This window comes from Rattus norvegicus, chromosome 7 (assembly GCF_036323735.1).
Source record: "Rattus norvegicus strain BN/NHsdMcwi chromosome 7, GRCr8, whole genome shotgun sequence".
In the NCBI taxonomy this organism is placed as follows: Eukaryota; Metazoa; Chordata; class Mammalia; order Rodentia; family Muridae; genus Rattus; species Rattus norvegicus.
In genome coordinates this window covers 13,318,321-13,344,430 of record NC_086025.1, presented here as the reverse complement: position 1 = coordinate 13,344,430, position 26,110 = coordinate 13,318,321, and the positions used below count along the sequence as shown (strand labels likewise).

At 40.2% G+C, this 26,110-nt stretch overlaps 2 protein-coding genes across 8 annotated transcripts in view; both read left to right on the top strand.

The window, feature by feature from the left end:
• The first annotated feature begins 298 nt into the window (after window positions 1-298).
• Window positions 299-15,590, top strand: Zfp239l1 (zinc finger protein 239 like 1). 6 transcript variants are annotated; one of them, XM_063262860.1, is made up of 6 exons: window positions 532-711; window positions 900-977; window positions 9,415-9,541; window positions 9,734-9,779; window positions 13,265-14,652; window positions 15,353-15,590. In XM_063262860.1, exons 1-6 carry the CDS (start codon window positions 691-693, stop codon window positions 15,367-15,369), a joined length of 1,677 nt encoding a protein of 558 aa, XP_063118930.1. In that variant the 5' UTR covers window positions 532-690; the 3' UTR covers window positions 15,370-15,590. The 6 variants fall into 6 exon arrangements, with proteins under 6 accessions (XP_038935989.1, XP_063118931.1, XP_063118930.1 ...); XM_039080061.2 differs by lacking the exon at window positions 15,353-15,590 and having other exon boundaries at window positions 299-711; window positions 9,734-9,791; window positions 13,265-13,339; XM_063262861.1 differs by lacking the exon at window positions 900-977 and having other exon boundaries at window positions 525-711.
• Window positions 15,591-16,794: 1,204 nt separating this feature from the next.
• Zfp81 (zinc finger protein 81) overlaps window positions 16,795-26,110 on the top strand; it is a 32,670-nt gene continuing 23,354 nt past the window's right edge. The window contains exon 1 of one of the 2 annotated variants that reach the window (XM_039080057.2): window positions 16,795-25,873. In XM_039080057.2, the coding sequence (XP_038935985.1) occupies window positions 25,871-25,873 (3 nt within the window). In that variant the 5' untranslated portion in view covers window positions 16,795-25,870. The other variant, XM_063264495.1, reaches the window with a different exon arrangement.

Here is a 26,110-nt window from a genome sequence, read left to right as displayed (position 1 = left end):
TACAAAAGCGTACGTATTTATCAAACATGTTTTAAATTTTTATTTCGTCAGACAAAGTCTTAACACGCTGTACAGGTTTCTTTCAAACCTGGAGTTCAATCAACATTTTAAATCTTAACTTTCAAAAAATATAGGTGCGAAAGTCCATTTGCCTCATCTCAAATTCTTAAGTTATCACTCTTTATTGGCAATGTCCTTTTATTGACCGGGTAACCTTCCTGTTTGGGGTCATGGATTTTCCTTTCCCTGCACTGAGTCTGGGATGTCCAGAGCCAATCTGTAGGACTGTCTTATGTGAAACAGAATCCCGCTGAGTACACGACGAAGCGAGTGCCTGCACTAAATCCCAGAGGGCGTTGTGCTTAAATGCAAGGATCCCACGGGTTTACGCCAAAGGGAAGGCCTGGGTTACGATTGGGTGTTGATCTTATCTATCATTTTTATTTGCCTGGGATGGGAAAGGTCGTTGATCCTGCTACTCACGAATAAGAAGGCGGGTCCAGCATCTTTCGCCAATCAGAGCCGCTGTTACTTCCTTGCTGGAACTGTCAAATGAGGAACACGGATGTTCTGAAGTTTCTGCCCCTGGCTCCATTTTTGAATCCCGTGTAGCTTTTGTGAGGTGTAGTGACAGCTGGTTTCAGTCAGTGCTGCCTATTTTGTCAGCAGGCCCTTCCGAAGGACCTCTGCATGCGTCCGAAGCTGGAAATGGTGAGTGCGTGGTGGCTTCTGAAGTCGTGGGCCGCGGCCTGGACGCAGCCTGGCGCAGCTTGGCGCCGCCGACCCGACGTTCCCCTGGCGCTGTGCTGCAGTCTGAGGTGGAGGCTGGCACCGGAGGACCCGGGAGTCGGAGCTCTTCCTGTCCTGTCGCTGTGAAACTGCTTTCTCTCGGTCCCCAGGTTATCATGGGGAATCCGCGCGATGGACATGCACCCGGCAGACTTTGCAGCGCGGACGGGTTGGTGATGCGGAGTCTGGTCAGTGCTGTGAAGGGACTTGGGTGGTGAGCGTTGCTGCTAGTCTGACCTTGCATTTGAGTTTGGCCTACTTTGTTGTTTGCTGCGATCTCCTTGGGTTTGTATTAGTTTTGCTCTAGGCTACTTCTCCAAAGAGAAAGGATATGCAGTGTGCGTTTGTTGTTGTTGTTGTTGTTGGTGGTGGTGGTGGTGGTGGTGGTGGTGGTGGTGGTGGTGGTGGTGGTGGTGGTGGTGGTGGTTTAGTTTGGTGGGTTGGTTTGTTTGTTTTTCAGACAGGGTTTCTCAGTAGCCTTGGCTATCCTGGAACTCACTTCAAACTCAGACTGTTTGTTTTCTTTCTTGTAACTCATTGCCTAGACCAGGCCTACCTTGAACTCAAGAGATCCACCTGCTTCTGTTTCCTGAAAATTGCAATTTAGATGCGTGCACCATCATGCCCTACAAGGTGGGCTCCTTAATTAGTATTTACCAAGATTACTGCCTTTTGGAAAAATATTAACGTCTTCAGTTGTTTCCTTTGCCTTTGTATAAGTGGTTTTTCTAGACAGTGTAGTTTGTGACTATTGGGAAGCTGTTGAGAGGGTCCAGCTGAGAGAAAAACATATATCTCTTCTATCTTCTGGATAAAATATTTTTTGTTTGAGAGTCGGTTTGAGTGTGCAAAACATTTAAAAATTTATTAGTGTTGTTCATGTGTGGTGAGGCAATCTTTGGGCTCCCATGCCATAGCATACTGTGTAGGTCAAAGGACTCCCTTGTGGGGTTGAAGTTGGTTCTCCTGGGTTCAGGGTTCAAACACAGGTCACAAAGCTCACTAGACGGCTGCTTTTACCTGCTGACCCATTTCTTTGCCCTCATTTATTTTTACTTTTATTTTAAAACTGGGTTTCGTGTGTTCCTGACTATCACGTAGCTGTAGATGACCTTGAACTAGTGATCCTCCCGCCTTCAGGTTTTCAAGTTTGGAATTTCAAGGCCTGAGTCAGCACTTGGTTTGATGTGGTGCTGGGGATAAGACAGAGGGAAGGAGTTCCTGCATATTAAGTAAACACTCTACTAAGTGAGCCACATCCTCATCCATGCTGTACAACCTTCCTCAGATTCTGACAGGAAGATCCTAAGATTTTCTGAGTTTCCTGAGTAGCATGTGTGTCATTGACTGCTTAGTGGCAAACATGGAACACATATTAATGAGATTATTGGGATATTTTTTATTTTGAGACAGAGTTTTTACTATGTAGCCTTTGCTGGCCTGGAACGTGCTATATAGATGAGGCTATCCTTGAACTGACAGAGATCAGCCTGCCCCTGCCTCCTAAGTCCCCTTCAGCATTCTTAGAACATTCGATGGAGGTTTTCCGTCAGTTCATGCCCTATGATTCTACAGCAGAAAAACAGAAGACCACTGTTACTGTGGCCTTCACTAGGATTAAAGGCATGCGCCACCACATCCAACCTTGAAATATAAAATTTCAAGTATATTATTACCATGATTCTCTGAATTTCTTTGGTGTCTTTGGAATGCCTCCTTTCTCATCTCTCATTTCATTAATGTGTGTCTTTTTTTGTTTTATTTGGCTAAGGGTTTATCAATTATGTTTATCTTTTCAAACACCAACGTGTGTGTGTGTGTGTGTGTGTGTGTGTGTGTGTGTGTGTGTGTGTGTATGCATTTTGCCTACCAGAAAGGATATATAACATGTTTTCCAAATGCTCACAGAGGTTAGAAGAAAGCATTAGATCCCTGGAAAATGGCCTTAGAGATGGTTAGGATCCACTATGTAGGTCTTGGGAACTAAATTCAGATCCAATGCAAAAGGCACACATACTTCTCTGAGCCATCATTCCACTTCAGTGAGTTTTATTTTGTTTTTTACTTTTGTTTCATTCATGTCAGCCTTGATCTTCATTATTTCTTCCACTTAGTGATTTGGACTTTGGGATCTTGTTTTCTCAAAGCCTTAAGGTGCTGCTATAGGTCGTTCATCTGAAATCCATCTAATTTATTTTGGAAAAAGATATTTTGGGGTGTGTGTGTGTGTGTGCTTTCATGTTCTTATGCGCGTTCGCATGTACGCTTGGGTTTCTGCAGAAGTCAGAAGAAAGTGTTGGATCCGCTAAAGCTGGACTCACATGCAGGTATGAGCCACCTCACCAGGTAGGAGCTGAGAACCAAACTCGAGTCCTCTAGAAGAGCCACAAGTGGCCTAACTGAAGAGCCATCTCTCCGTCTTCCTGTCTGACTTTTCTGTCAAAGTACAAAATCATATTTTATAGGAAAAGCTTGAAGAATAATACTGCCCTAGCTTCCACGGTGATGCATTCTCCCTAGCCCCCTAAGACGGATGTGTAACTCTCATCCCGGTGTGCATGGCTAAAAAGGATTCGTCAGTCTCCAAGGCAACAGCAAATCCTTCTCAAAAACCTTGAGTTGCAAGGCACAGTGTCAGAAATTTCATCCCTATAGCACCGAGCTCTGGAAATAGGAGCTGGGGTGCAGGAGAATGAGTGGAAGGTATGAACCCTAAGGTTCAAGGACTGGGAGGAGATGGTTCTACCTTACACTGTGGAGTTCTCTTCACTTTTGGGGAGCAGGGTGGGAAGGGGACATCTGGGCTTCTAATAGCTGGTGGGATCAGGTCTGAGCAGAAAGAAGCCCCTAATCCCACACTTGCACCTTGTAGACCTATAGGACTCTAATGATTGAGGACAAGTCAGAGATCCAGATTTTCTTTAGAGGTACTTAAGGTCTGAGTGGAAGGCAAATGACATGGTCAGGTGGTCAGGGACCAATACAAGAGTCCTTTGGGTCAAAGGTAGCACAGAATGATACCCTGACCTCCCTGCCACATGAGATAAAAGTCCCAGGTTTCCAGTAATGCAGGTTTCTGAGTCAGAAAGCATAGGTTGGAGGAGGTCATGGTGGAGTCACTAAGGTAGAAATCGCTGATAGAGAATGATGGGTAATAACTCACTGTGATTTGGCTGAAAGTCAGGGTATTCTAGATCCATTACGGAAAGGTGAGGGATCAAAGGTGAAAGGTTGGACATCAGAACCCCTGCTTCTCACCTGAACATGTCCTGTCACATAGGAAGGACCAGCGTAGAACAGGGTATCAAAATGTGGTTAACATTGTCCTGGTAGTCTTCCATGTCACCTGTGAGGCCCAGGGAAACCCCTCTAATCAGCAGGATATCCTGGAGGCACAAGGAGGGAGCGTCCCAGGCTTCTGAGCCCCAACATCAGAGGACACCACCACTCTTCCAGGGTGAGCTGCTAGTGATGTGGGTGTGCATCCTGATCAACACAGAAGACACCAGTGTCAAAGTAGATCATTTTCAGTGGATTGTTCTCTGAGACACTCCCCTCCACCCCCAGCTCTCCCACCCCCCACCCCCGCCAATGCAGAATAAGGAGCTAAGAGGGCCATTGCAAGGCAGGACTTGGGGGTGGAGAGGACCCCCCTTGTCTGAATTTTAATGTAGGAAATTAGAGTTATAAATGTTGCTGTTACTACTGTCCTCATTGAATTTTATGTGTTTTCTCACATTATGCCTTCATTTTCATTCAATTCAAGGAAGGTATTTGATCTCTTATTTCTTAAGTAACACATCCATCATTCAGTAGTATGTTATTTAATCTCTATGGATTTTCTGGAATTCCTGTTGCTGTCAGACTCATTGCATTGTAATTGGATAGAATACAAGACATTGTTTTACGTTTTCCATATTTTTGTGTCTATACATAACAGTCTATTAAGAGACTTCCCATTGCTTGCATTAAATGTGTGTCTTACGTTTGAGTGGAATATTCTCTGTATGTTTACTTGGTTTATTTGTTTTATGGTGTCATTTATTTATTTGCTTATTTATCTATCTACCTTTTGAGACTCAGTCACTAGACATACACAACAAACAGAGGTAGACCCAATTTCGTAAAAGACATCCAACTAGATCTAAAATTTCAACTGTGACTGGCCTGCAACTTGGCATGTAGACCAGGATGCCCTGAAACTCATGGAGATCAACTAGCCTCTCCCTTCTGCGTGCTGAGATTAAAGGCATGCCTGACGTCATAATGTCATTGAATTAGAGATTTTCTGTTTATTTTCTATCTAGTTTATTTGTTGACTGGTGAATCACTGAGTATTATTAAATTTCAATTAAACTGTGACTTTTATATGTCGTTGTTCTTTGATGGGATTCTACTAGATGTGTCTTGTCAAGCTAGACAAGGAAACAGCAAAAGACCAAAGTATGATACCTACCAAAGTCCAGCTTGTTGAACCACTGAGTTTTATTGGGATTATTATTCAAATATAAGTGAAGAGTTACTTATGGGGTGAGAAATGAATCAAAGATAGCTGTATCACCAAAGCCAACCACACACTATGGGTAACATTTTAGGAAAGCTAGACACCTGGAGAATCCTATACAGCCTGCAGACACCTCAACAAGGTGGACACTGTCCTTTTCAGCTAGTTGACCCTCTTCCAAGGAGGTTGGCCAGTCTCTCTTTTTTTTTTTTTTCCCCCAAGTCACTCTGCTGGTCTGAGCCTTTTCTAGGCAGCTCACTTTCTAGAAGTGTCTCTCTTCCTGAGACAGCAATTCATGATGTAGGTCTAACTGTCCTTGAATTCACTGTGTAGGTTAGGATGCCCTTGATCCACCTGCCTCGCCCTCCCAACTGCCAGAATTAAAGGTGTGCACCACTATGCCTAACCATTAATAGCTCTTACTGTTAAAATCAAATTGCTACCTTATCATCAAAAATGCATTTCATCTTAAGTAAAAGAAGAGTAGCTGGTATTCCAAGCAAGTGGAACAAAGAAGGCATAGCTATTCTTTATCTGACAGAATAGGCTTCAAACCAAACTAGTCAAAAGAGATAAAGAGTGTCACTTCATCTCTTTATAGAAATAATCCACCGAGAGGAAATTACAACAATAAACACACACAACAAACACAGGTGCACCCAATTTTGTAAAAGACATGCAACTATATCTAAAATTACAGAAGAAGCCCAATACATCCCCAGCACCCTGGCGCTAGCCAATGATGTACACTCATCCGGAAGACCCTGCTATCCACTACCCAAAAGGTTTAAATAATCTGTTCCCCCCTCTCCCAATTAAATGATCTGTCTTGCTGAAGCCTGCCTCCTGAGAGTTGATTCTCACTCTCTCACTCGATGCCTGAGGTCTCATCGCCCCCAGCCCTCACCCCTAGCCGTTCCTGCCTCACTTTTCCTCTCAGGCTTGATCACACTGTTAGGGGTGGTGGAACAGAGCGGGAGCTGCACTGACTTATAAATGGAGTCCTTGTTGTGACCCGTGGAGTGTTAAGTCCTGCTAGAGGGCATTCCTCACTAGTGCAGTTCCTTTTATATCCCTAGTCATTCCTCCCTGCTTGTGAGGGTTTGAATATACATGTGGTGGCCTACGGGAAGTGGCCCTATTGGTAGCCTTGGGCTTGTTGGAGGAAGTGAGTGTCTGCATAGATGGGCTTTGAGGACTCTTAGTGCTCAAGCTCCACCCAGGGCCAGCAAGAGCTTCCTGCAGGCTGCCTGAGGAAGCCTGTCTCTCCTGGTTGCCTTCATATCAAGATGTAAAACTCTTAGCTCCTTCTCCAGCACCATGTCTGCCTACAGGCTGCCATGCGTCTCGCTGTGACGATAACGGACTGAATCGCTGAAACCGTAAGCCAGCACCAATTACATGTTTGCCTTCATAGGAGTTGCCTTCAACTCTCTTCACAGCAATAAAACCCTAAGATACTAAAAAAAAAAAAAAAAAAAGGAAGCCCAATAATATGATAACGGATGACTTCAGTAGCCTACTCTCACCATGTGACTCATCTGGACAAAAACTAAACAAAGAAAAATTGGAATTAATAAATCAATGGACTTAATAGATGTGAAGCAGAACAATCCATCCAAACACTGAAAAATAGACAATCTTCTCAAGAGCCTATGAAACTTTCTCCAAAGTCACCCACACAAAGAGAGTCTCTATAAACATCAGGAAATTGCATTCTAAATAGGGAATAAAAGTCCACTTTTGTTATCAGCAGTAGAACTAAGTACACAGACTCATGGAAACTAAACAAAACACTACTGAATGATAATTAAAGGAACAAATGAAGAAGGAAATATTTTAAACTTCTAAAATTGGGTGAGAAAGAAAACACAGTGTGATTAGTTTGTGGGATAAAATGAAGGCAGGTCTCAGGAAAGTTTATAGTATTGGTTGTCCACATTAAAAAAAAAAAAAACAAAAACAGTTGATCCTTTTGATAGGTTGCCAAATTGATATGTTAATGATATGTCTGAAGTCCTTGGGAAAAAAAGAAAATAAATAAGAGGAAGAATGTCATTTTCACAATTTTACCCCTGGAGCCAGTCTTCCTTTTTCTCTCTCCGTTTTGATAATTTATTTTGAGACCTTGTAGCTCAGGCTGGCCTCAAACTAATGATCCTCCTGCTTAGTCTCAGGATTCTTGATATGGCAGGTTTGCATTGTCATACTTGACTTAACCTCCTCTAATTATAGGGTGATTCGTAGCAAAGCTTAAAACGTAACACACAGACTGTTTTTATCATGCTCATCAATTTTTTCTTGTAGCAAGGCCTCACTCCTTATTGAGAAGTATAAGCTCACAGAAGCGTAGCCAACACGTACAAGGAGAGACGTGAAAGGAGCATTAGAAAGGATCAGAAAGTGCATGAGTCGCAAATGTGGGTTCAGCAAGTGTCTTGGCCAGTTTCATCGTATAGTATCAAATAAATCAAAGTCTTTCCCAAACCCTTTATTCAATAGTCTTCCTAAAGTATAATCCAAACTGTGGTCTTGGACAGAGTCACATCGCTTTATACATATATTTCATACCTAGTTTATGCAAAAATGATTCCATTCCTGTTTCTGTACTGATTCCATATTTCCCTTAGTAAAATAAATTCACTATCTTCTTTTGCAACACCTCCAAGCACAAAGTATCCGCTGTGTCTTTATCTGCTAAATTTAAAGCATCCCAAATGAAGGGATGGATCCTAGTTCATTTTTATGGTCTTTGTGTCAGTATCAAACCCTGTATCTGACTCAGACACCTGAATCCTCAAGACTGCTCCTGGCATGTACTTCTGGTGACTCTCAAGGTCCCAACTGATGAAAGAGTATGGGTGGCATTGCTAGTGGGCCCAAGGTAGCTTGATTCAAAGCTAAGCCATAGTACAGGTTTAAAATGTTCTGTAAAGAAAGACAGCAGGCCACTGAATTAGGGTACTTATAGTGCTATAAATAGCAATCCCCCACACCTTGGTCTCATGTGTCTGAATGCTTGGCCCATAGGGAGTGGTACTGTTAGGGTGTGTGACCTTGTTGGAAGAAGCGTGTCACTGAAAAGACAGACTTTGAGGTCTCATATATGCTCAAGGTGTGACCAAAGTGACATACGTTCTCCTTCTGCCGCCTGCAGATCAAGCTACCTCTCAGCTCCTCCAGCACCATGTCTGCCTGCATGCTGCCATGTTTCCCACTAAAACAATAATATACTAAACCTCTGAACTGTAAGGCAGTCCCAATTAAATGTTATCATGGTTTCTTTACAACAATAAAACTCTAAGACAGTTCTCAAGGGCAACAGTTACTATCTGGGGCTCTGAGAGGAAGGATTTGGCTGCTAAGGGTGGAGCATTTGCTAAGCATTCTGTGTTTTGATTGATAGGTACATCTGGTAAGCCTTGCTCACTGCATGTGTTATTTCCCATCATGTATCTAATTTTAATCATATGCCTTACTCAAAGACAAAATGATGAAAGATTCTCCTTAAATATTTGAGAACACAGTTCCCCTTATGGTACATGCGTCTGAAAGTAGCCCATTACTTTAGACCATTTTCAGTTGTTACCAGATGTGTTCCAAAACGTAGTTGAATTAGATACGGGAAATTAGTAAGTTGTTACTGGCGGGACTAAGAGACTGCCTCTTTTAAAAGGCTGAAACCTGATAGCTGATATGGTCCAAGGTTGCCTACAGATGACTGTTCAAAAAAGAATATCTACAGGGTAGTTAGTTGCATTGTTCAGAGACGACTGGGTGCAAAGCCCAAGGAAAGTCTCATCACAAAGATGTCCTGTGCCTGCGTTCCTCACTATTGTCACAGTGCCTAGAATTAATGTCACAGCAATTACAGCTGCTTTCTTAATACCTCATGTCTAAAATTTCCTCTAATAAAATTCTTCGTGCAAGTCAGAAAATGCTTCTACACCCAGTGAGTGGGTTCTCTAATAGTGATTCGGTGTAGTCACTATAGTTTTTCAAGTTAACCTTTACATAAACACTTCCTGGTGTCTTCAGAAGCTCCGGTCCTAGGTGGTTCTGTATCCTGTCAGCCATGCAGTTAAAACTGACCATCCTAATTAATATGTGCCCTGTTTTAGGAGCCAGTGACCTTTGAGGACGTGGCTGTGAACTTCACCTCAGGAGAGTGGACTATGTTGGATTCCAGTCAAAAGAAGCTCTACAGAGATGTGATGAAGGAGACCTTTCTGAACCTGATCTCCATAGGTAACAACACACTCTGCTTCCTATGCTCATTCATTCAGACAACTATTTCCTGCTTCTGTCTGTAGTGGTTTATGGCTTGAAAGGGAACATATACTTATTTTAATGTGCCTGGTCAGGTCATAAGATTTAGAATGTAATATATTTTTATAATGTTAATTATACCATAATGATTTCTTTGGGTTTATTTTCTAGAGAAAACACAAGAAGAAAATTTTGAAGAGGACTACCAAAATCTCAGGTGAAATCTGGGGTAATTTAAACTCAAGAAAGAGTACTTTACATCAAACATTTGGGAATGATAGGACAGCTGGGAACCTAGTAAATTATCCAAATATATCTAAGTATAAATTCATTCTAACATAAATGTTTATAAAACTGCATTGGGTGTGATCGTTCAGAATTTGAGTATGCCATCTCTGTAATTTCTGAATGTCACCAAAATGCTGCATAACAATTAGCTATATAAGAGATTTTCCCCCCAGCGGTGCATTACCTAAAAAGCTGCCTTCATACTCACAAGTATTTGTTATATTTTTTTAATGACCTTTTCTTAAGTCTTTATATATAAGAGCTGGTTTGTTTTCTTGTTGTTATCTTGGTTTATAAAATTATTTGCTTTTCATGTGTGCTTGGTTTGCATGTATCTGTGTGCCACATTCATGTAGAGTTCCCTTGGAGGCCAGAAGAGGGCCTAAGATTCTCTGTCCCTGGATTGCAGTTACAGACAATTGTGAGCCACTGTGTGGGTGCTGAGAATCAAAGATAGGTTCTCTGGTAGAGCTATTAGTCCTCTTCACTGCTGAGTCAGTGAGTCCTCATTTTAGAGCTGTTTTTAATTTGCTTTTGACTGCTGAGATAAACACCAGGACCACACAACTGTCCATACAACTTAGGAGGAAAGAGATTATTTTGGTTCCTATCCTGACTTCCAGCTCACAGCCCCTCTTCATAGGATATCTGGGCAGAGATCTGGGAACTAGACCTGAAACAGAGATTATGGAAAAACATTACTGACTGGGTTACTCCTAAATTAAGACTTACTCAGCTTCATTTCTTATAGAACTTAAAGAACACAGGCCCATCTGGTCAGGAGCAGCAACACCCAGGGTGATGCCCTCACATATCAACTATTAATCAAGAAAATAACTACCACAGACTTGCTTACAAACCAATCTGATAGAACTGTTTTCTCAATAGAGGTTCCCTCTTCTCAGATGACCATATCTTGTGTCAAATTGACCAAAAAAAAAAAAAAAAAAAACCCTAACCAGCACAATTGATTCCTTGTTTGTCCTCATGATCTCATGTTAATATCAAAATATAAATCGTAGCATAACTTTAGGAATTTCACAGTCTTAAAGCGGGGAGGGCCGTACACATTAAATATTCAGTGCCTCAAATCCAAAAGTTCTCTGCTATGGGCTCCTGTAAATCAAATATAAAGTTATGCATTTCTGATTTAAAAAGTGAAGAAGAAGGGCACATTTACAATTAGATCAAAGTAAATCCGAAATTCAGCAATGCTAATCTAATTCTGTAGCTACGTGTATTTCATCTGGGCTTCACTCATGATCTTCTGGCCTCCTAAGGGCTTGGGTAACACATTTCTGAGTCTGCCATACACAGCACACATTCATCACTTGACTATAGGCGCATGCTGGCTCCAGCCCATAACTATTGCTCTTCTTGGAAATTACCAATGGTACTGTCATTAATTTTGACAGTATGAGAGCTGCAAGAACAAAGGGGTCATGGAGAAGCTGAGTCAGGGTACCATGAAAGGCCAGAATATGCCATTGCTGAAGCTGAAACCTGAGTTACAGGGAAAACACCGGGATCGAAGGGTTTATTGAGAACAGATGAGATTTTGTGCCAAGTGCCAAGGTTGGAGTTCCTAAAGAAAGGCCAGAAAGTGAATGGTGAAGGGGTAACCCTAGCATATTAGAGAGGACAGTACCATTGCATAACCATGCCAAAATTAATACCACCTGGCAGAATCTTACACATTGCCATGTTTTGCTGCCAGTTTGAAGTGTAGCCTTAGTCCCCTGTGGTCTCTGGGCTGATCGAAATCTCTTAAAGATTTCATCTCAATGATGTTGTTGTTTATCATAGCAGTTCTTCACCCCCAGCTGACCAGAAAGCATAGATTCTTAATACAAAATATCTTATGAACCACTCTTAGAGTCTTTGAGGCACTCTTAAACATCCCTTTGAGAGTTTGATTGGATGTTATAACATGGGAGGATAGCTTATATACCCTTAACTGAAGACTGGTGTTCCTCTCCTCAGGCAAGGCCATCCTCTTTGACAAAGTACACAGCTTCAGGAGAGAGATACTTGGAACTGTAAGGGAACAAAGAGGCCATATCAACCATATCAATCAGTAATCAATGGGAGTGACATAAGTCGAGCCATATGACCTTTACACTCTCAGACATCCCTGTGAAACTTGACAAGGCAGACTTCCATTGTCTACATTACTCTTAACATTCTTACATTCCAAGTTGCCAAAACAAATCATTAAACTCTAAGCATTCATTGACTTTTCCAATGGAAAGTTCTAAACACTTTCACTTTCTTTTCAAAAACAATATGGTTAGTCTATAACAATACCCTGTGGGCCTGGTCCCATTTCTGCTTTAGTTTGCTTTCTTGTCCTGTGATTAAATCCCACAATCAAAAGCGACCAGGGAGGAAAATGGTTTCTTTCGGTTTATACTTCATGTCACACTCTGTCTCCATGGGAACCAGGTCAGGAGCTTAAGCTGGGCAAGGTCTGGAAGCAGGAACTCAAGTAGAAACCATGGAAGAGCACTATTCACTAATTTGCTCTGCAATTTTTTTGTACAACCCATACCTACTTGCTCAGAGGAGAGACCAATCAGAGTAAGCTTGGCCCTCCCACATAACTTAGTAACTCAAGAAAGCACCCTGTAGAGTTACCTACAGGACAATCTGATAGAGACATTTTTTTTTTAAATTAAAGTTCCAGCTTCTCGGTTGGTCCTATCTTATACCATGTTGGTAAAAATCTAATCAATATATGTTATGTATTTCAAATGCCTAAGTAGAGTAGTACTTCCTAATTTTATGTGATATTCTTTTATGCTAACACTAGCACCTTGGTTGAATATTTTCTCTTTTTAAGGTCATAAATTATTTAAGTTTATGTGTATGTGCAGGTTCAGGTGAATGCATGCTACATATCTGAGAATGATATATGGAACCAGAAGAGGGCTATAGGTCCCTTGAAGGTTGAGTCATATGCCACTGCAAACCCACCCATAGCGATGATGAACTTTGGTCTTCTGGAAGAGGAAGAGGTGCTCTTAACTACTGAGCTATTGCTCCAGAGTCTTCGTAATTCTTATAAAGTCAAAGTTGAACGTCTATTTATTTACTCATGACAGGATCTTTATATGTGGCCCAGACTTGTTTTAAATTTGAAGGTTTTCTGCTCTTGCCTCTGGAGTACTATAACTGTAGTGGACCACTGGGGTCAGTCACCAACACTTTGTTTGCCAAATCAAAAACATACCAGTATCAATACCTTCCCATGTACCACAGGATTCAGTTATTCAAAATACCTTCTCATGCACTAAAAAGATCACATTGGAGCGAAATCTTACTAATCTAAGCATTGTGAAAAAGCCTTTGTTTTCTCCAGTGTCCATGATGCTCTTCTTGTTTTGTTTGTTTTTTGTGTTTTGTTTTTTCCAGAACTCAGGTGGTTGAGAAAGATGGTGAATGTGAACACGGTAGTCAGTGTGAACAAACTCAGGCACAGATTCCAAAGCATATTGTTACTGAGGACATGCCTCCTGCAATAACACTATGTGAAAGCAGTTTGGATACAAGAAAAGTCATCGGTAATTCACCCTTGGATGTGCACCTCAGTAATCAAACTCAAGAGAAACCATTTGAGTGTAAGGAACTGGTGGAGAAGGCTTTTAAACATGAGAAATGTTGGGAAGATATGGGTCATTCTGAGTCATTTCAGGTGCATGGAAGTTCTAGTGAGAACTCATGTGAAAATCAGCAATGCAATGTAACTTGTGGGAGTCTCCATTGTGATCAACATCAAGAGAAAACTCACAATGGAAATAATCACAACGAGACCACCTTTATGAAATGTACATATGACCAGATAGATGAAACAACCCATAGTGAAGTAAAGCCATTTGTGTGTAAGCAGTGTGGAGAAGCCTTTGTTAATTCCAGTCACCTTATCAGTCATGAACGAATTCACATAGTAGAAAAGTGTTATATTTGCAAACAATGTGGAAAAACATTTAGGTATTTGTCATGCTTCCAAAAACATGAAAGAATTCACAGTGGAGAGAGGCCTTTTGTGTGTGAGCAATGTGGAAAAGGATTTATTCAGTTGAAATACCTTCTCATGCACCAGAGGATTCATGGAGAGAATTCTTATGAATGTAAACATTGTGAAAAAGTTTTCACTATTTCCAGTGCCCATAATCTTCATGAAAACATTGAAGGTGGAGAGAAACCTTATTCATGTACACATTGTGGAAAAGCTTTCACTAGTCCCAATGACTATAACAGTTGTGAAAGAATTCATACCGGAGAGAATCCCTTCGTATGTAAGAAATGTGGGAAAGCCTTCAAACGTTTGGGTCATTTTATGAATCATGAAAGAATTCACACTGGAGAGAAGCCTTATGCCTGTAAACATTGTGGAAAAGCCTTCACCAGTTCCAGTGACAGAAACAGTCATGAAAGAATACACACTGGAGAGAAACCCTTTGTATGTAAAACATGTGGGAAAGCCTTCAGTCGTTCTGATTATCTTATCAATCATAAAAGGATTCATACTGGGGAGAAGCCTTATCCGTGTAAGTATTGTGGAAAAGCCTTTGCCACTTCAAGTGACAGAAACAGTCATGAAAGAATCCATACTGGTGAGAGATCCTTTCTGTGTAAAAAATGTGGGAAAGTATTCATTCTTTCTGGTGATCTTATCAAGCACGAAAGGATTCACACTGGAGAGAAGCCTTATGCATGCAAACACTGTGGAAAAGCTTTTACTACTTCAAGTGCCCGTAATAGTCACGAAAGAATTCATACTGGAGAAAAGCCTTATACATGTAAGCATTGCACAAAAACTTTTACCACTTCCAGTACCCGTAACAGTCATGAAAAAACTCACACTGCGGAGAAGCATTTCGCATGTAATCTTTGTGTGAAAACCTTCAACAGTCAGAGTTCCTATTACACTCATAAAAAAATTCACTCTATGAAAGAGAAACTTTATGTATGTAAGCACTGTGGGAAAGAATTCACTTACTGTGGTAATTTCCTCAAGCATGAAAGAATTCACACTATTGAGACATTGTCCATGTAAGCAATATGTCCTACACCCCATTAGAAACCTATATAAAATCTCAGAGCAACAAAACTTATATAACTGTAAACAGCGTGACATTCTGTGTGGCCAATTTGCCTTTATTGTGAGGTACAAAGAAAGATTTTGGAAGGGCCGTGAGATGGCTTAACTAGTAATGGTTCTTAAGGATAGCCTGGTTTTCACCCTGAAACTCACATGGTAGAAATAGAGAATCGGTTCCCAAAAGTTGTCTTCTGAGTTCCATATGCACAACATTGAATGCATGTGCGTATATGCACCATGAAGTAAATAAATGTAGTGCTAAACAAGAAAAAATGAAAACATCTTGAAGGGGAAACAAACATGAGCAGCAGAATCTAATTTTAGCCCTAATATAAAGCATATGTGGGATGAAATCCTGTCCCCATACATATTTTCATATCTTTCTGTTTTTCTTACAGGTCGGGTAGAGGGATAGCAAAATATAGTATCTAATACAGGACATTTGAATACCACTTAGGACTTTTAAAGTGGACCTGTTCAAACCAAATGTAAATTTTAAAGTAAAAATAAAGCTATGTGAATGTTTTCATGTAGTTAAGTTGTATAAAGAGAATTTGAGTTTGTGTATTTTAGAAATAACCAGAAAGAAGTACAATAAAATTTTAGCATTTTGATCTGTGGTTCATTCCCACAAAAGACTTTTATTTTTGCTTTTTTTGTTTGTAATATTGGAGTTAAGATTTGCTTAATTTAAAAAAAAAGAGTTTCTTAATAACATTGGCATAATTTTTTGGTCACTTGAAAGACATGCTACCAAGAAACTGTGTCAAACAATATCAGGCATTTGAAGAGATGGATTGCAGCCTGGAGAAATGGTTTATAGAAGTGACTAACTGTGTTTGCTACTCTTCTCGGAGGCTGTACTTTAATAACCAACATATGTGTTAAGTGACTTTCAACTACCTATAGCTTCAATTCCAAGGGGCCTGAACACATGTCTGGTCTGTGCATACACAAATAATCTGAAAAGAAAAATAAAAGAAATTGGTGATTCAGTGTTCCCTTACATAGCAGATTCTGTTTTCAAAAGACCTATTATTTCATTGGTAATTAGCTTTATATGTAAAAATGTTTTTCCTGTGTGATATAGTTTTTTCTAATTCGATATCTTATTTGTGTGTGTTCAGTGTGTGTATATGCACATAAATTCAAGTGTCTGGGATCTGAGGAGGGTGTAGACTCAGTTTTGGTGCCCTAAGGTGAATGCTAGGAACCAAAGTCCAGCCCCTGTATTTAAATAAGTTCTGTGGCCCTCTTTTTAAAATGTTCCATTAAATTCAATGATTATATTTTTAAACACAGTTCCAACTGATTTTTTTTTTTTGGAGTTTCCTGTGTTTCTATAATAAACTTTAGGACTTTATATCCCCAGTTCCTTTCATCTCTCTGTCCTTTCAACCCTTCTCAATAGACCCATTCTTTAATGTATGAGTATGAGTATCTACATGGGAATTGGCAGGGCATTTTAACATTACCATATATCAAGAAAGTAATATGGACCTGCTTATATGTGGGTGGCCTCCCCAACCACAGGTTCTTGACGAGATTTCAAGAATCAAGGCTAAAGAGATGACTATGCATCTAAGAGTACTTACTAATCTTCCAAAGGCTCCTAGTTCACTTTCCAGTATTAACACTTAGTGTTTTACAGTGACCCATAACTTCCAAGAATCAAGGACTCTTCAACTACAAATATATAACACATCCAAAGACACATGAAATAAGATTGAGTTCCTGTTTGTGTAGCTAGTGAAAAGTCCAAGAACCTAAGGGCAGCTGTCATAATGGTTTTTAATTAATTAAGTTACTTTGCATCCTGACTGCAGTTTCCCCTCCCTCCTCCCAGCCCTTCCACCCCCCCTTTCCCCCTCCATCAACACCTCCCTTTCTCTTAAAGATGAGGACTCCCATGCGTATCCATCAGCCTTGGCATATCAAGTTGCAGCAAAACCACGTACATTTTCTAATGAGGCTAGACAAGGTACCCAATAGGGGGAAAGGGTCCCAAAGACAGGCAACACTGAGAGACAGTCCCTGCTTCCCATGTTAGAAGTGCCACATGAAGACCAAGCTGCACACCTGTTACCTATGTGCAGAGGGCCTAGATCAGCCCCAGGCAGGCTCATAACTTTCATTTCAGTATTTTACAATATGTGCATTACCTGGCTTTATCTCACCGAATACACAGCTAATCTCTTCCCAGCAAGTTGCATAGCAAGCTCTTGTAGCTTGAAGGCCATCTAAAGGGAAAAAGCTTTTAGCTCATCTCTAGCTTGACTTCGCAATGTCCTGTGACCAAAATGGATACTGTCTTCAGTTATAAAACTTTCATTATTCACTTATCCATGTTTGAGGTGTCATAGCAAGGACAACACTTGATTGACAGTTCCCATAACATATTTACGTATGTCTGCTTCATACCTGGAGTGCCCTGCTAAGAGCTGCATAAAAAGAATAACACTTCAATTTTTAATATTTTGATGAACTTCCTCACATATTTCCTGGCATGTGCCAGCTTACCACCACATATACCAACCTACTTTACCACCAACACAAGTGTAAACTGTAAGAGTTCCTGTTTTCCCATGTCATTGTTAACATTTTTGTCTAAATAGCCATGTGACTAGGAAGATGAAATCACACAATGTTTAATTTGCATTTCCTTGTTGGCTAAAAATTTTGAAAAATTTCTGAGTATGTATTAGCCATTTAACTCTGTATGTGTCAGTACTCTGTTCAGTTCCATAGAATATGTAAATCACTTGCTTTATTCCTAGATGTTCATAAACATGTATATTGCAAACACTAATCCAGCCTACTTTGCTGGGAAAGTTTACTGGCATTTTGTAGGTTGCCTTTTCATTTAATGAGCTTTTCTGTTTTGTTGATTTGGGAATATGGAAACCATTTCTTTTTAGAAGGGACACTAGAGAGGTGATAACATATCCTGTAAGATTGGAATCCCCTTCAGAAAAGCTCCCTATAGGGAACGATGTGTGTGTGTGTGTGTGTGTGTGTGTGTGTGTGTGTGTGTGTGTGTGTGTGTGTCTGTGTGTCTGTGTGTGTGTGTGTCTGTGTGTCTGTGTCTGTGTGTGTGTCTGTGTGTCTGTGTCTGTGTGTGTGTATGTATGTATGTATGTATGTAAAAATGTGTATATAGATATATATGTATATATACATATATACATATATATCGTTAAACACATTCCCTGATCTCATCTAATAGTTGCAGAATTTTGAGTATAACATGGAGAGTTGATACAGTTGGAATTTATTTTTTCTCCCAAAGTAGGAGACAAAGGTCTTGTTTCCTTCTACCAGAAGATAACCAATGTTCCTATAATAAATAGTATATTAAAGAGAAAATCTTTTCTCAGATGTATGTGTTTGGCTTTTTGTAAAAAAAATTGAGTTAGTGTACTTGTGCAGACTTTGATCTCGAGATCTCCCTCCTCCTTCTCTTCCTCCTCCTCCTCCTCCTTCTCCTCCTCCTCCTCCTCCTCCTCCTCTTTCTTCTTCTCTGAAAGTTTTTTAATGGTATTAGTCTTCCACATCACTGAGACTGCAGAATCGTTACTCTTTTTGTTATTTTCCAATGTCCACTTCAATTTTGGTCAGCATGAATTTAGACCTTTGCAGACCCTCTGAACATTGTTCTGTTTTTATGTTCCTTACTGATCAAGCTAAGATATCATGCACTAGTTTGGACTGTTCAGAGGAGATGCATTATTATTGTTCCTGATCGTAATGTGAATGCCTTCAGTTTTTTTCACCTAGCACAAAATTGGCGATAATTTAGTCATATAGACTTTATCCAATTGTTTCTATCCCTTCACTTTCCAAGGTTTTTGTCATGCATTGAAATTGAATTTTCTTAAACCCTTTTGTGTATGTGTGTGCAGTTATTACCATGATTGTGTAGTCTCTGTTCCTGACAACATTTAATTTATGTCTTTATTCTTTAATGTACTTACAACCATCTCTCCATGCCTAGAATGGTTATGGTTCTTGAATTTTTGTTTTGTTTTTAAGAACTTTGGCATGTATGTTAATCAAAGAAATTGGACTTTAACTCTCTTTTCTACTGTGTCTTTGTTAGGATTTGGAATCAAGATAATAACTAGCTTCATGGAAAAGGGGTATTTGGAATCCTTTCATTTTTGTATTACAGAATAACTTAAGCAGTTTTGGTATTTTATGTCTACTAGAATTTTGAAATTATTGTACTTTACATTGATTTAGCTCTAATAAGTCCTATATGTCTTAGGTTTTTTATACCTTTGTCTTCAGGTTTTACTGCTCTGAACAGACACCATGACCAAGGTAACTCGTATAAGGACAACATTTAACTGGGGCTGGCTTACAGGTTCAGAGATTCAGTCCATTATCATCCAGGTAGGAGCATGGCAGTGTCCAGGTAGGCATGGTGCAGGAGGAGAAGAGAGTTCTACACCTTCATCTGAAGGCCACTAGGAGAAGACTGGCTTCCAGGCAGCTAGGAGGAGAGTCTCAAAACCCACCCCCCTCAGTGAAACACTTCCTCCAACAAGGCCACACCTACTACAACAAGGTTATACCTTCTAATAGTTTTACTCACTGGGTCAAGCATATCCAAACCACCACAGCCAATGAATTTGTCCATTTCATATCATTTTTCCTGTTTAGTAGAATAAAATCTTTTAAAGTCTGTTGTCACAAGCCTGAAGTTACTTTTGACTATTGCAATGTCTTTATTTTCTCTAATTTTATTACTTCATGTCTGTTTTCTTCATTAATTTAAAAGGGTTCGCCCATCTTGTTTATCTTTCAAAGAACCAACTCTATTTCCCTGATTCATTCTTTTATTGTCTTTTTTTTCCTGCCTGTTATTCATTATTTTTCCCATTCAGTGATAGTCAGTTTGAGTTCTTGGTTTTTTATGCCATAAAGTATACCATTAGGCTGTTTATTTAATGTCTGATTCTTTTGAAAAACTTATTTGCTTATGTCCATTTATGTATTTTGAATGTAAGTACCTGTGTGTGTGTGTGTGTGTGTGTGTGTGAGAGAGAGAGAGAGAGAGAGAGAGAGAGAGAGAGAGAGAGAGAGAGAGACAGTAGCTAAGAAGGTCAGAAGAGGACATAAGCCCTTTGAGCCGGAATTATGTGCAGTTGTGAGCTACTCCACATGGATGCCAGGTAGCATAGAAGAGCACCAAGTCATTTACCCCTGAGCCCTCTCCTGCTACTATTTGAATTTTTTCCTTCTCTTTGATTTTTGTTTCTTTTAGTTTTTTTAACTTAATCACTTTACATCCAACTCAAGGCCCCTCTCCTGGTCCCCCTCTCTCAGAATCTTTTCCCTCAGCCTCCCTCCCCTATTCATTTGAACAGGTGGGGGGCTCCCTGGGTATCACCTCACCCTGACATATCAAGTATCTGTGAGGCTGGGCACTTTCTCTTCCACTGAGGCCAGACAAGGCAGCCCAGCTCGAAGAACATATCCCACACTGTTGCCTAACAGCTTTTGGCATAGCCCCTGTTCAAGTGGTTCAGGACCTACATGAAGACCAAGCTGCAATCAGCTACATATGTGCAGGGAGGCCTAGGTCCAGCCCATGCATGTTCTTTGGTTGGTGATTCAGAGAGCCCCAAGGGTCCAGGTTAGTTGACTCTCTTGGTCTTCCTGTATAGTTCCATCCTTTTTGCCTGCAAAATTCATGATGTTTAAGTTTTTAACTGCTGAATAACATTCCTTCTGTAGATGTACCACATTTTCTTTATCCATTCTTCAGCCGAGGAACATCTGGATTGTTTCCTGTTTCTATCTATTATGAGTAAAGCTGTGCACATAGTTGAGCAAGTGTCCTTGTGGGATGTTGGAGCATCTTTTGGAGCTATGCCTAAGAGTGGTATAGCTGAGTCTTGAGGTCGAACTATTCCTAGTTTTCTGAGAAACCCCAAAATTGATTTCCAAAGTGGTTGTAAAAGTTTGCACCCCAACCAGCAATGGATGAGTGTTCCCCTTGCTCTACATCCTCACCACCACGTATGAGCTCTTGAGGTTTTGATCTTTGCCATTCTGATAGGTGTAAGATAGAACCTCAGAGTCGTTTTGGTTTGCATTTCCTTGATGACTAAGGACTTTTTGGATTTTAAATGTTGTCACTTAGAGCTATAAATTCCCCTGTTAATTCTGCCTTCATTGTATTTATTATAATGAGGACACCAGATCTCATTACAGATGGTTGTGAGCTACCATGTGGTTGCTGGGAATTGAACTCAGGTCCTCTGGAAGAGTAGTCGGGTGCTCTTAACCGCTGAGCCACCTCTCCAGCCCCTTCTGCCTTCATTGTAATACATAGATTTCCATGTTATATGCTAATTTTCTTTCAGCCAAATAACTCATAGATTTCTTCAATGATCCATTCATCAAATAATAGTTTATTTCATCTCCATAGGTTTTTTTTTATGTTTCCTATAATATCTATTGCTATCTATCGCACTCTTTTTTATGGTGATCAGATAGAATACAAGGAATTGTTTCAGTTTTTCTGTGTGTGTTGATATTTGCTTGTGTCCTCATAAATGAACTTTTATAGTATTTTCCATGAGCTATTGAGTAAAGTATTATTTTGTTGTGTTTGTTTGTTGTTTTGTATTTGACTATTAGATCCATTTGGTCTATGGTGCTATTTAATTATAGTTGTTCTGGTGTGTGTGTGTGTGTGTGTGTGTGTGTGTGTGTGTGTGTGTGTGTAGTTCTAATGATGACACTGTGATTTTAAATTCATTATTGTTGCATTAGTTAATAAACGAATATATCTAGTAGTATTTGTTTTATGAATTTGAGTGAGCTTTTGCTTCCATATGTATGAGGGGGATGTAGAGTGAATCTAGGGGAAGAAGAAGTGGGATGGAGAACAAAGTGCCATGGACTCCTGTGACTGCTCAAGAAATTTTGATCCAACTGTGCACTGCAAGTGATCTCAGATAAACCAGTAAGACAGAACAAAGGACCCTCTCCTACAAAGTCACAGTCAAGTGAATTGAGCGGTACAGAGTGTGTAATGCCCACTTTGGCCTTTTTTACATAACCACACCCTTATTAGCAGAAAAGTTGTGACTAAGTTATTGTACTAGATAATCAAAGTTAAATTTGCATCCTGATGCTGGCTTCCAGAGTCTGAAATCTTGGCATCTTTGTGAACTCATCTCTGTTTCCCCTTTTCCTGATTCCAGTTCTGACATACTACATATAATTATAATTACTTTTTGATGAATTGTTCTTTGGACAGAATGAAGTGAGTTTCTTTATCTCCTTTGGTAATATTTTGTTTCCTGTTTTGTCAGATGTTGAAATAGTGAACTTTACTTGCTTTGTACTTTGATTTTCATTGAAGATCTTTTTCCATTTTTTTCCCACCCTAAGATAACCTGTATCCTCCATGACCCAGTGTACTTTTAGGAGGTAGTAAAGGGGGGATCTTCTTTTCTAATCCAGTCTGCTAGTCTGTTTGTTTTCTTAAGTAATAATCAAATTATTAGATTTATTATTCAGAGTGTGTGGGGGCTGATTTGGGGCATTCTGTTATTAGTTTTGTCCTCTTTGCTTTGCAATAGTCTTATCCTTGTATATTTCCCCCCTGGAGCCTGTTGGGTATACTTAACTTTTTCTTCAGTGTGAATTTTTTCTTGTAGTAGGTTCGGTCAGGCTTACTTCTTGGTCATCAATTCTTTTGGGGTTGTTTTCCAAAGAACAGCTTCCCTTTTCCCTCTGAGAATGAGGACAGTGTTTCCAGTTACATTAGGGTGGATTGTCAGTTATTTCCTTAATAATTTAAAATACTTCTTCCCAATTCCATCAAGCTTTTAAGGTCCCTTGAGAAATCAGCAACTAATAAGACTGAACTTCATTCATGGTGTTTTCCATACCCTTCCTTCTTTCCTTAGTGTTTTAACTGTGCTATGTATGTTGTAGGGTGTTGCTTTGTTTTTGTTTTTGTTTTCTGGCCTGCTCCTCAGTGTTCTGTGAGTTTCTTGTATCTTGAGGGGACTCTTCCTAGATTTTGAAACTGTCTTTTCTAACGTTATTCAAATTAATTCCTATTTCTTTGCAGTAAAGTTCTTCTCATCTTATGTATATAATATACAATTTGCTTTTTTTTGTGGAATGCCAAAGAAGATGTTACATGTTCTTTTCACATTCACCTTTTAATTCCTCACTTACCTCAACTGAATGACTCAATTCCTCTACCTTGTATTCAAACCCCAAAATTCTTCCCTCCGTGAAGGGAAGAACTATACAGTTTGAGTCCAGTGAACTTCTTTTTCCCATCATCTTTTGATTTTGGTTTTCCTTCATTATGCTGTCTCTTTATTGATCTCTATTTTCATATCTTACTTGAATCCTTTTTTTCATCCAGTGGCTGTGTTCCCTTAGAAAACTCTCTAACTTGTCTGAACTCTCTAACTTGTCTGAATGATCTGTAATCATTCTTTTTATTTGTGTGTCTGAACTTTCATCTACGTCATTTTGTTGAAGACAATTTCTGTAGGATGAATAATTTTGGGATAAGACAAGTTTTATTTCTTATTTATGTTTCTGGTATTGTGGGATTGAGATCTGCCCATCCTGGGTTATATTGTTGACTCCTATATTTATTGTTGTCTTTTTAATTCAGTTACATCTACATTTGGTGAGAGTACATAAAAGAGTTCAGCAAAGACTTTGCTGTAATAGGATTGAAGTGTTAGTTACTCTTAGACTATTCTCCAGGGTAGCAGGCTGATTTTCCAGATTTTTATTGAAAGTTAAACACTGGCTGCAACTACAGTCAGGATCAAATTTTCACAGGATCCACTGTGAAAATTAAGTGCGAGACAGCCACAAAACAACCATTACTTAAGTATAAATTTTTGAGGTGAGTAAAGAGCCACCCAAAAGTACTGTGTGTGTTAACGGTTTAGTGAATGAGAAAATGAAAAGAATAATGAAATTAGTGTGGATATTGATCAGATTAGTTGGTATATACAAAGTAAAGGAGAGGAACATACATAGAAGTAGGAATTGAAAGAGTAAAGAAAGCAGGCTGAGGTAAAGATGTGGGAATTTAAGCGAGACTAGAAATAATTTTAAGGATTTTAATAATAATAAAGGACAGGGGCGTCTCTCAGAGGACTTGAAAAAAGCTGAGAAATTTTTGGTTGTGAGCCTTTAATGGCTGAGCCATCTTTCCAGCCCAGCTGTACTTCAGATCAGTGGTGATTAAAATGCATGGTATGGGTACAAAGACAGGCAGGTTGATTAATAGAATAGAATCAAAGACAATAAACCCGCATCTATGGACTCTTGATTTTTGACAAAAAGAGCCAAACCCATACAGTGAAAAAAAGAAAGTGTCTTCAACACATGGTGCTGGTTTAAGTGGTGGTCTGCAGGTAGAATACAAAATGATCCATATTTATCACCCTATACAAACCTCAAGTCCAAGTGGATGAAGAACCTCAACATAAAACTAGATCCACGGAATCTAATAGAAGAGAAAGTGGGAAATAACCTGGAATGCATTGTTACAGGAGAAAATTCACTGAACAGAACACCAATGGCTCAGCCTGCAAGATCAACCATTAATAAATAAGACCTCTTGAAACTTCAAAGTGTCTGTAAGGCAAAGGGCACTGTCAACAGGGCAAAACAGCAGCCTACAGACGGGGAAAAGATCTCCACTAACCCTACGTCTGATAGAGGGCTAATATCCAAAATATATAAAGAACTCAAGAAGTTAGACCCCAAGAAAGCTAATAACCCAGTTTAAAAATTGGGGTACAAAGCTAAAAAGAATTCTCAACGGAGGAAGCGCTAATGGTCGAGAAACGCTTAAAGAAATGTTCAAAGTCCTTAGTCACCAGGGAAACGTAAGTCAAAACAACTCTGCGGTTCCATTTTACACCCATCAGAACGGGTAAAATCAAAAACTCAAGAGAGTGAATATGCTGGCAAGGATGTGGAGCAAGGGAACACTACTTCACTGCTGGTCAGAGTGCAAACTTGTACTACCGCCGTGGAAATCAAGTTGGCAGTCTATCAGAAAACTGGAATAGTTGTATCTCGAGGCCCACCCAGCTCTACCACTCCTAACCAAAATAAATCTTCCAGTTCACAAACACTATTTCCAGGGTTTTGGTAAATGCATCTCTAATCTTGACCACCACAGAAGTTCTTCATGTTGAAGATAAGTTCTGAGCTCAGCATTCTCTGCATGTTATAAAACCCAAACGCTGCAGACAAGCAGGGCAATGACAACCTGTGTTACAAGCCCAAAGAAGCGCTGGTGAGATGAGTTGGTTGGAAAAATGCCTGATTATCCTTCATGAGGACCTGTGTTTGGATCTCCAGAACCCACATAAAAAGCCGGTCAAGCCTCTATCTCTAAAGCTGGAGATAGGGATGTCATCGGCTTTGTCCTAATGTCACTGGATCTGGAATGTTCAAAAAATAAGTAGTGTGGATATGTGGAAAAGGTACGAGGAACTCACTGACTACACAAGGAACTAAATGCGTGCTCTAAAAATCCCGAAGTATAATTCTCTTTAAATAGAATGATAGAGCCCAATATATTCCTGATTTATTCCAGTGGGGAAGCCAGAGTTAAGGAGGTTCTATTAATTTGCCAGGTGAGCTACATTTGAACGTGAATGATGCGCTGATAAGAGTTGAGGAGGCGGGTCGGTATCGTTCACCAATCAGGGACGCTGTTACTTTCCTGCATGAACTGTCCAATGAGGGACATGGATAGTCAGAGGGTGCCGCCATTGCCGCCCTGTTTGAGTCCTGTGTACTTGCAGGGAGCCTGGTGGTGGCTTGGCCTGGCTCTCTGAGCCTTCTGCTTACTGAAGGCTCTTTAGGAAGAACACTGCTCACGTTTGAATCAGGAAATGGTGAGTGTGCCCTGGGTTCCTGGAGTCGTGCGTGACATGTTGGTGACGCTACGGAGGCTTTGTCCCAGTGTGGTGCCGCCGCCCTGATGTTCGCCTGATCCTGTTCTGCAGTCCGAGGTGGAGTCTTGTCACCAGCGCCCTCTCACCCACGTGCGTTTTAATTGCTTGCAGAGCAGGTTGCGGAGAGCCTGGGGTCTTGTCCCCTCGGTCCGACCCTCCCCCTGCCCCGCTTCTGAG

Bases quoted from the DNA above. Each gene is read 5' to 3' on its own strand.
- Zfp239l1 (XM_006241114.5), top strand. From the start codon at position 691: ATGCGTCCGAAGCTGGAAATG. The intron at 978-9,414 runs GTCAGTGCTGTG...GCCCTGTTTTAG, and splicing joins GGTTGGTGATGCGGAGTCTG to GAGCCAGTGACCTTTGAGGA. The intron at 9,542-9,733 runs GTAACAACACAC...TTTATTTTCTAG, and splicing joins TCTGAACCTGATCTCCATAG to AGAAAACACAAGAAGAAAAT.